This window comes from Coffea eugenioides, unplaced genomic scaffold (assembly GCF_003713205.1).
Source record: "Coffea eugenioides isolate CCC68of unplaced genomic scaffold, Ceug_1.0 ScVebR1_711;HRSCAF=1434, whole genome shotgun sequence".
Taxonomy (NCBI): domain Eukaryota; kingdom Viridiplantae; phylum Streptophyta; class Magnoliopsida; order Gentianales; family Rubiaceae; genus Coffea; species Coffea eugenioides.
The window spans coordinates 5,888-16,688 of NW_020864575.1; the positions used below are offsets into that span (position 1 = coordinate 5,888).

Genomic DNA, 10,801 nt, shown 5'->3' on the forward strand with positions numbered 1-10,801 from the left:
TTTTCGTCTGGCATAATTAAAGTGTCATTTTAAACTTCGCTTGTGCATATTTATCTTACATCTATGCCTTTAGAAAATTACTAAAACTATGGACGGTCGAAAAAGTGGAAGGGGCCGAGGGCGTGGGGTTAGGCAACCCCAAACTCAAGGAGATGATCAAGGATCGGCAACTGGACCGAACCAAGGGCAAATAAACGAAGGGGATAACTAAGTAGTTATTGCTATTAACCGTATGACGAACATCTTAGAACGATTAGCAGAGCGTCAAGGTCCAGAACCTGTTAATCAACCTTGGGCTCGGGAGAAAAGGGAGGATAGAGCCTTGGAGCGATTTTTTAAGTTTGCCCCATCTAAATTTCTTGGGAGACCTGGTCCCGAAATAGCGGAGAATTGGCTGGAGAGAATTACCAACATCTTTGCCACCTTAGACTATACTAAGGAAAGGCGAGTGAATTTCGCTGCCTTTCAATTTGAGAGTGCGGCACGTGCTTGGTGGAACGTAATTAGGAGAAAAAGGGAAAGACCACAGACCCCTTGGACCTGAAAAAATTTTATGAGAGAGTTTAATGAGAAATTTCTCCCGCCCATGATTCAAGAGAAAAAGGAGGATGAATTTATAAAGTTGAAACAGGGGACTTCTAGTATGGCTGACTATGAGGAGAAGGATCGAAGGTAGCGAAGGATCGAAGACACTTTTTAAAAACTAAGAGGGGGTAAATTAGGTAAATTAAAAACTAATTAGGTTATGAGACACTTTTTGACTCAATATGAAATTTACCCTCTTTTCTAGATGACCGCTCAATGGAACAATTAACAAGAAAGCAAGATTGCTTGTGAGTAGAAGAAATGAGCAATTTATATTTGCAAGACAGTAAGTAATAGGGAAAGAATAGCAAACCAAATTCCAAACTCCTCTTGAGCTTGAATGTTACTTTATAGAGCAAGTTTCTTCAAGTTGATCAAATACAATCAATTTTTGTGTGCAAAGGAAGGATCACTTCCTCCTTGTCCCAAGCCACACTTGGTCAAATTAGGAAGTTTTATTATCACTCGGATAACCCTCACAAAGCTACACTATTGAAGTATTTTTCTCACACCAAAAAAACTTATACAAAATTCACACAACTAAGAGTACAAATCTTTCTTGAAGAGTATTTTCACATTAAAATCACTCTTGATCTTTTGTAGTCTCAATGTGCAAAAGTACTTCTGAAATGGTTAACCATACTCTATTTATATGAGACCAAAAAGTTCCTCTATTAATGCTTCCAACGGATATGTAGACACCAAATTTTGAATAATTTTATGTAGCATCTATTTCATGATTTTCATTTTAGATTGCTTGCATTTTAGTTCGTTATTGTGTGTTTTGCACTTTTAGTTGTTATGATATTATAGTTTTATTCATTTTCGCCCTTTTAGTTGACCTATTTCATTTGCTATTTATTCTTATTTACTTTTAGTTTTAGTTTTTAGTTTTAGCTTTTAAGTTTAAGATTAGCATAGAAGTTTTTAGAAAAAGAAAAGGAAAACATCAAAAAACATGTTTTAGTCATTTTTGCTTTTATTCAATGCTTTCTTGAAGAAAAAGAAGGAAAAAGAAGAGAAATTCAAAAAAATAGGTTTTAGTTGGCTTGGAAAAATAGAAAGAAAGAAAAGGGAAAATTGGTCACAAAAATACGTTCAAATTCAATCTTTTGGCATTTTGTTTTATTTTGTTAATTTATTTTGAAAAGAAAGGAAAAAAGAAAAATAGCGAAAACTGAGAAAAATGAAAAATGGAAAGTTGTGTTTTTGTTGTTTCTAGTTTATTTTTATCTAACGATAATTAAGTTGTTTTCGTCATTAATCATTATTGTTTTGTTATTATCTTTTTGTTGTTTAACTAATTAATTAGTTTTTTTAAAAAAAAAAAAAAAAAAATAGCAGAGCATGCACGCTGCAATTTTTTGCAGCGTGCAAAGGACAGCCACGGATAGCCATCGGATGGCTGGATGGAAAGGGAAGGACAAGCCTTCATCCTCACCATTGGGGTGAGGGTTTAGTGGCCTGGGGTTCCATATAAAAGGCAACAAGAAGGTTCAGCCGTGAGAGGAGGTTTTTTAGAGAAAGGAGCGGCTGAAAAATCTGAGGAAAAAGAGAGAGCAAGGGCGCATGAAAAAAAGCTAAGTGAAACTAGAAATGCAGAGGATTCCAGGGAGGATGGCGGCTAAGAAAATTGAGAGGAGAGATTAGGGAGTGACCGACTGAGAACAAAGTGAAAAGAGAGGGGGTTAGGTTTGAAAGCGTCAATAGAAAAACGGCAAAGGGAGCTACGGCAAGGGCCAGGAAAATTCCAGATTTTGCACTGCCTTCATCAAAGCCAGTTGCAGGTCCCTTCTGAATTTCGGTCTCCATTTTCTTCAAGACAAGATTTGTCAGGTAACCCCTCTTCTTTTCATCTTCCTCCTCTATACATACACAGAATTATATTTGGTTTCTGTCTTCATTTCCTGTTTCTGGTCGGCACTTTCATTCCCTGTTCCTGTCCCTGTTCCTGTCGATTCCATGTTCCTGTCGACTCAGATTTTTGTGTCGATATGAATTAGGAGAAGAAAATGAAGTCTTGATAAATATGTGGGCTTTACTTTATCGTTTCAGTCTTTGTTCTCCATGTTGAAGTGATGATCAGTTTCTGGTTTGAGTTGGAAAGTTTGAAGCTCACCTGAGCTTGATAAAACCGTGACTTTGAGACCATGTGAATCCAGTTTTTGCTCTCACTCGCATGCTTAGTTTCGAGTTTTACCAAAATTTTGCTATCTAGTGTCAATAAAATTGCCCTGTTGTCTTATGGATTGGTATGTCTTTCTTTTGTGCTGTTTCTTTTGGTAGTAATACATGTGAGTTGCATGTTTTTGTTGGGATGAGAACGGATATAATATATTGGTATGTGAGCAATGGATTTGACATCCATGAAGAGTTTTGAATAAACTTTAGCAGGTCGTAGTTCATCCGTGTGTTTCCTCTTGCTGTTTTCCTTGCCTGTAACAACCCAGTCCACCAAGAGGCTTTCATTACCTACTTGATGATATAAATTGGGCAAAGGGTGTTGGGTTTGTGTGTTTGGGGGCGGAAACACTTGAATTGAGATCCAATGCTTGCTGGGTAATGAATGAAATCTGCTTGTTGGTTTTGCTAGATCCCTGTGTTGCACGCATGCTTTCTAGAATCCTTCTGTGATATTTTTTTGAGTTGCCTGCTTGTTTGGATCATGGTGGTGGTGCAGTTAGTGGCTTGGTTTAGGATTGGGATGTTGGGTTTAAAAACATCTAATCAAAGTTGGGATAAAAATTTGAATCTGTAGGAAAATTGCAGCAGCTTTCAAAAGTCAAATGTTTGCATGTTTTTCCAGATTTTTTAAGTTTCTTAGTCTGTTTAGATGCTCAAGGTCTTGATTTGGTTGCTTAGTTTAAAGTTTTGATGTTTGGTGGATCAAGTTTTGATCAAAGTTGTATTAGATTCTGAAGTTCATGTTCGAAGATGAAATGCAGCAGGCTTGTACGGTTGACTGCCGAAGTTCATTTGGTGTTGTTTGAAATGTTTGCTTTGTCCGTTGTGAAAGTGTTGGGAAGCTTAGCAATAGGAGCCAGCAGGTTGCTTGGCCTGTGGTTGTCAAAATAAAACAATCTTGTTGCGGTTTCCTTTCCTTCTTTTGTTACTGATCAAAAAACAGATTTGCTGTCTTAATCTTGCAAACAAGTTTTATGTTTTGATTTGGGTCAATAATTCATGGGTTAATGATCTTGTTTGTTTGATGAAATGGAGGTAGTTGCACCTGGAAATTACTGAAGTTTTGAAAACAAAAGGGCCGCAAGCTTCATTCTCTATGTTTAGTTGTTGAAGTTTTCAAACTTTGGCTAGCTGCTGAAAATCTGTTTTGAAGCCATGCGTTTCTTGATGCAAAATGAAAGGATTGTTTGTTTGTTTGCTGGGATCTAATGTTATTTGAAAGCTGATTTTGGTGAAGTGATGGTTGCAGAAGCTCTTTGTCTACGTAGCTTGCATGAAGATTGCATGAATATTTTTCAGAAAAATTACAGTCCAACCCCTCAAGTTTCCCCTTATGCCACTATGGCCCAAGTAATTGGAACATTTAATCAATTTGATCCCTCTAAGTTTCTCTTTGTGCCACAATGGCCCAAACATGTTTTAGTATCTTGTAATTAAGTCCTAAAATCATTTGCAACTTCAATCATTGTTTGACTCTTTCTTTATTTTTGGAATCTTTGAAGTGCTTAAACGATTTATTAGGTTCAATTGATTTGAGTAGTGCTTGCATTTGGGTCTTAGTAGATGTTATGCTTGGGGATTGGATGATCATGCCTTTTGCCTTGGTCTTTAAGTAGTTTTGACTTCATTGAGTTGCAATTGAGGGAAAGTTTGATGTTTTGGTGGATTCAAATTGTCTAGTTTATATCTTATCACTAAATTGGTGCATTGATCATTTGTTTAATGGTTTTAGCCCAATTTAGAACCATTTCCATTCATTAGCTTCACAAGCGGGGGAAGGTATAACTTTCTTTTATCCTCTTCACTTCTCTCTTACGTGCTCCTACGTGTTACATGAATATGCATGTCTACTTTGCTTTCTTAATTCCTTGCATTTATTTCATTTACTTTTATTTTTTATTTTATTCATTATGGGGTATGTGTACACCTCTTGGCTTGTAATAGATAGGGCATAGCAAGTAATTTGGTCCATTTTCCCTTTCCCTTTTGTTTTAGTTAGCAAATGTAATGGTTGCATGCCTATGTGTTATATGTTAAATGCTTTATTAGGATTTTGCATCCAGTCGAGCATGCTAAGTGTTATGTGCTATATGTTTATGAGTGTTTTGGCATGTCTACTCGCTTTTCATGGCCATGAATGAATGTGATGGATGAATGTACGTTTCCGCTAGTCCAACGCTAGTCGGAATTCATAGAATGGGCTAGTCCAACGCTGGACCCTTAGGGATTTCCCCTCGTTAGTACATGTTTGCATGTTTCACTTCATGTCATGCATTTTTTTTAGTTTTATCATTTTGCATGCCCCTCAAGCCCCTTTTCCCTCCATTTTAGGATTTTTGCATTTCATGCTAGTTATAGGGTTCATTTGCTTGAGAGTCCCCTTAAATATGGGATATAGACGAGTGTGGCTTTTTCTAAAGCCTTAGCACGCTTATATCCTCTCTATAAAAGGGCAAATTGAGTCACGATTTAGGTCTCCCCGTCCCAATATGCATGAATTCCCTAGGCTCATGCATTCTAAGTCCACTCCATCATTACACTTTCACTTTCCCTCTCATTTGCACACGTACACCTTTTTATCCTTTCACTTGCACATGAACACTTTTCCTCCCATTTTTGCACACGTGCACCCTTGAGTTTCTTCACTTGCACACGAACACTTTTATCATTACTTGCACACATGCACTTCATATTATCATTTCACATACCGTACATTGCCCACTCACGTGCACACTTTCATTTACATATTTATTTTCTTTTATTACTTTTTCAAACTCATGTCCTCACATTGCACGCATACATTTCATTCATTTGCATCCCACTTGCATTATTCGTGACTTCTTCAAAGGATTGATATTGGGCTTCACAATTAATGTGATTGGCACCACTCAACCTTTGAAGGGAAATTTCCCCCAATTCCCCTAGGTCTAGGGTTTGCATTCATGTAGGGCACTCAAATGTAATAAATTCTTTGGTTAAAACAAGAAAATCTTTGATTAAATCAACGCAACTAGCCTTGGCTAGGTCAAAGGGATGCCTTGGATTCTATCCTTGCCTTCCCCTTTGTCAAACGTGACTCCCGAACCTTTTTCTTTGGTTTACGTAGACTAGGAGTCGTTTTAAAAAGGGTTTATTACTACTTGACTTTAAAACTCATTTTTGGGTGACTTGGTACACCTTAAACCATTACCAAGTGGCGACTCCAAACTTTTCATTTCAAAACCCTTTTTAAAACTATTTTTTGGCCAAATCGTCGCTTTCCAAAGTCCCATGGCCTTTACTTTTACTTTGCACACGTTCACACACCACACTTCACACATCATACATTCGACGATCGAAAAGTGGGGCGCGACAGTTGGCGACTCCACTGGGGACATTCGAGAGTCCGAGCAAATTTGATTTAATCAACCTTTTCCTTCTTTTAACCTTTTCATATATTACATTTGGGTGTTTTAGGGTTGCATTTTTTTCCCTTTTAGGATTTTGCATCACTCGCGTCTCAAACCAATCCCTCGACTCATGAATGTATGTTTGGATGTATATTTACTTCTTTATTTCGCGCTTGCATTGCATTTGGGAGGGGGTGTGTGTCACCTTTAGAGTCTCGCGTGGTTCTCAACCCCTTCCCTCAAAATAGGGGAACACTTCATACGTGCATGTTTACTTGCTTTATCCCATTTTATTTTATTTTTCGTGGGCGCCATCCCACACCGCCTTGTAGGATTAGGATCGATTGCCTTGGGTAGGCGGATGGTGTGCTCTGCGCCCATAGCGCTACCTAAGGGATCACTCGAGCCACCGACCGAAGGCCCTGGGAGTGATGACCCTTCGCCTTTAGGTCTGAAGGCTTGGGAGCCGAAGCTTTATCGAGTCTAGGCATTAGTGAACCCCAGCCTCATGCATCCATATTAGAATGACCTAGGCTAGAGTCAGCCTCACCCTATTTTAAGCACATTAGGCACGAGGGAAGGGGTTCCACCCCTTTTACTTGCTTTATTGTATTTCTTCTTCTTAATTGTTCCCAATGTGTTATGTGTACTATCAATTGCACTAACCATTCTTTTGTTTTCCTGGCTTGCATTCATATGCCTTAGCAATAAGAGGCCTCTTGGGCACTCTTTTAGTGACTCACCCACTAGATAGCTCACACGTCTAAATTTCAGTCTTTGCACTTACTTTTCAGTGAATACATTTCATGTTTAGACCTTTTCCCCCCGTTGCATTATTTATGTCCTTTAGCTCACATTTCATGTTTGTCACATATTTACATAGCTTTAATAAACTGGCATCATGCATAAACCCTAGAAAGGGAATGCCATTTAGGGGATCCCGTGTTAGGAATAAACCACCCCATGTCTCGGATATATAATCCAAATGAGACTTGCACGTTTACCTTTCTCGTACCGTCCGAAGGGGTAGTGCACAAGGTAAGGTAAAGATCCGATCATTTTCATGAAGCAATTTTTGGAATATGAGCATCTAATAATCACTTTTTTGGCCATTTTCTCAAAATTGGTAAAATTCCCTTGCGTAAAAGGACATTAATTCGAAGAAAATTCACAAATGATTCCTCATTGTTGAGACGATAAATATAGAGGCCAAATTTTGATTTTGGAGGCTCATAGACCAAGGCATTGTAATGATTTCTTGAAACCACCCAGTGGGCGAATAATTCAATCGATTTTTGAACAAATCATCCATCTTATCCAATCCATTTTTTTTTCAATTCATTCAATTTTAGTACAATCTAATCATTTTTGAATAAATTCATTTCATCCAATTCATTTGACCAATTTACCCTTTTTAGGGTTATTTGGTCGATTTTGAATAAATCGTCAATTCATTTGACCAATTTACCCTTTTTAGGGTCTTTTGACCAATTTACCCTTTTTAGGGTCATTCGGTCGCTTTTGAATAAATTAACAATTCAATTGACCAAATTACCCTTTTTAGGGTCTTTTGACCAATTTACCCTTTTTAGGGTCATTCGGCCGATTTTTGAATAAATCCCTAATTCAATTTCATTCATTTGACCAATTTACCCATTTTTAGGGCAACCGAGCCGATTTTGAATAAAACAAGTTTCGTTTGATCAATTTACCCTTTTTAGGGTGATCTGATTAATTTTGGATAAATTTCATTCAATTCATTTGACCTGTTTCCCTTTTTAGGGTAATTCGGTCGATTTTAAATAAATTATCAATTTCATTCAACTCATTTGCCCTATTAGGGTTTCATTGTCAAATTCCAAATTGGGAAAAATCTAGTCAATTTTGAAGAAAACCGTCCATTGCATCCAATCACTTGATCAATTAGGGTTTTGACCCGTAATTCACTGAGAAATTTTATCAACGAATTCCAATCTCTTTGATAGGAAGTTCGTCAAGGTCAAACCCGTGCGTTTTTGCAAGTTCTTGTATCGATCAAAAGTGATCGATCCCTTCGGACGAGGTCCTCATTTTAACAAACGTCTCTTCTCATTCCAATTGGCCAAATTTTCAAAATTATTTTTCACTCAATTGATCGGATTCGTCAGGTATGGTATAGTGCCTACCCTAGAGGATTGCATTCTCATGCTAGGCCTACCCTTGGCACAAAAAGGGTTCCCCCATAGGACATGCATCCGAATTACTCTAATTGTTACTAACTCCTGTCTTTTTTTCCTTTTTTCTTTTCTTTTTGACAGCAGTCAATCAAGAAGGGTATCTAATAAGGGTTTTCCTACATTCTCAGGTAGTATATAGCTACCCGAAAAAGCCCCATTATCACCCGATCGCGTAACCGAGCTTCAAGAGATAGTGTAAACATGAGTACCCATCCAGAATCGTCTGATAGGCCCGCCACCACATCACCGACTGACTTGGCAAGTATGGGAGCTCAATTGAGCGAAGTTCTAAACCGATTTAATGAGCTGAGCGTTGAAATGATGGCCCAACGGCGAGTAATCGATCAATTGGTAGCTAGTGGTGCTAGCGATGAACAACATGAGCCCTTACCTCCTGGCCAATCTGGACCTCAACCCATATTTTTACCTTATACTCAAACCTTTGTTACTTCACAAGTCATAAACCCCCCTGAGGAAGCCTTTACTTATTCCACTCATGGCCCGCAACCTGCTTATGTACCTCACATCCAAACAAACCCTCCTCATGTCCAAATTCCCCAAAATTATCCGCCAATTACTATGAGCATGCCATTCGAATCACAGGGACCTCATTATTATCCCACCGCTGAGCCATTCATCCTCAATACCGCCGCTCAAGGAAAAGTTGAAGTTGGGGAGTCATCTGTACCGATGGACAAGAACTTGCTAAAGAGATTAGATCGATTTGAGGAGTTTATAAGGAAAAGTCAAGGTGTGAGCAAGCAAGGAGGTCTAGACTACAGCGAGCTGTGCCTATTTCCGGATATGCAATTGCCCATGGGTTTCAAAACACCCAAGTTTAGCAAGTACGATGGAAATGGCAATCCCAAAACACACCTTCGGATGTTTGCAAACAAGCTAGGGAAGCCGATAGATGATGAGAATCTACCTGTGCGCCTATTTCCCGAGAGTCTAGAAGGTGACGCGTTGGATTGGTACTCCAATTTGAAGCCTGAGGATATGAAATCTTGGATGGATTTGTCAACCGCTTTTATGAGGCAGTATGAATACAATTGCGAGCTTGCTCCAACGAGGTCCACACTTGAGGGAACCAAAAGGAAGCCATCGGAGGACCACAAGACGTATGCAAAAAGATGGAGAAAATTGGCTGCCAAAATAGAGCCTCCCATGACTGAAAATGAGATTATTCGCACGTTCATCAAAGCTCATGACCCGCCCTATTTTGAGGAAATTTTTCGAATGACTGGGTGTTCCTTTGCAGAGATTGTCAATAAATTGGAAGAATATGACGAGTTTATAAAAGCAGGGAAAATTGTTAATGTTTTAGCTTTGAAGTCACAAGTGGAAGCAATGCAAAGTCAAGATAGCAATAACAAGAAATCCCAGTTCAAAAAGAGAGAAGAGGAAGCTTCGTTTGTCTCGAGTCGAGGCCCTGCTTTCCGACCTAGATTCCAGCAATCTCCCACCTATTCACCTCATTATCCACACCGACCATACCTTCAACCTGCTTATCATACCACTATTAACCATCCTCGACCTCGGCCAAATTACCCAAATATACCCACTACACCATATCATACTTTTCCACCTAACTTTCAAACCAGACCTCGCCCTCCTTATCATCCAAAATCCACTTTACCCGTCAACCCGAACTACAACTATCATCAAGCCACTGGCACCCAAGACCCGGCCCGATATAGAACTTTTACCAATCTAGGTCGGCCCCTTGATCAACTATATGAGCAGCTCGAGGCCGCGGGGAAAATTGGTGCAATACCTCCCAAAGTTTATACTAAAGGAGTTCCCCCCAGTTATGATCCCCAATTTTTTTGTGCCTATCATTCTGGAGCTCCTGGACATTCTACTGCCAATTGTTGGGTTCTTAAACATAAAATCCAAGACATGATTGAGGCCGGAGACATAATTTTGAGAGGGAGAGGAGAACAAGGCCCAAGTGTTAGCAAAAACCCTTTTCCTGCGTACAAAGATACTGCAGAGACTATTATCACTGATGAAGAGTTTTGAGAAATATATCAAGTACACTGTGAGGGAGAATGGAATAATCCAGAAGCCTTTTCGCGCTTGGAAGTTATCTAAAAGTGGATTGCAAGTTACATTCCCTTCTGAAGGGAATTTTGGTAAATCTAGGGGATTGCCACTGATTATGAATTATGGGAGAAATCATTTTGCATTGTTCATGTTGCATTTTCATTTTTGTAAATAGTTTTAACTCCAACGTCTTTTTAATGCAAATTTTTATGATTAAATAGCGTGTTTTTTGTCCTTATGACGTTTTGTCATTCTTTTGAAAATACACAGTTTCATATATACTGTATTACTTACCCATTCTTTTCAGATGGCCGAGAATAAAATCCTCTGACTCTTTGGATATCACTGTTCCGAAGTTTGATTTCAAAATGAGGGGAA

At 38.7% G+C, this 10,801-nt stretch overlaps 1 protein-coding gene across 1 annotated transcript; it reads left to right on the forward strand.

The window, feature by feature from the left end:
- The first annotated feature begins 8,575 nt into the window (after positions 1-8,575).
- Positions 8,576-10,399, forward strand: LOC113758784. Its single transcript, XM_027301509.1, has one exon. The coding sequence runs from the start codon at positions 8,576-8,578 to the stop codon at positions 10,397-10,399; it is 1,824 nt and encodes a 607-aa protein (XP_027157310.1).
- The last annotated feature ends 402 nt before the right edge of the window (positions 10,400-10,801 follow it).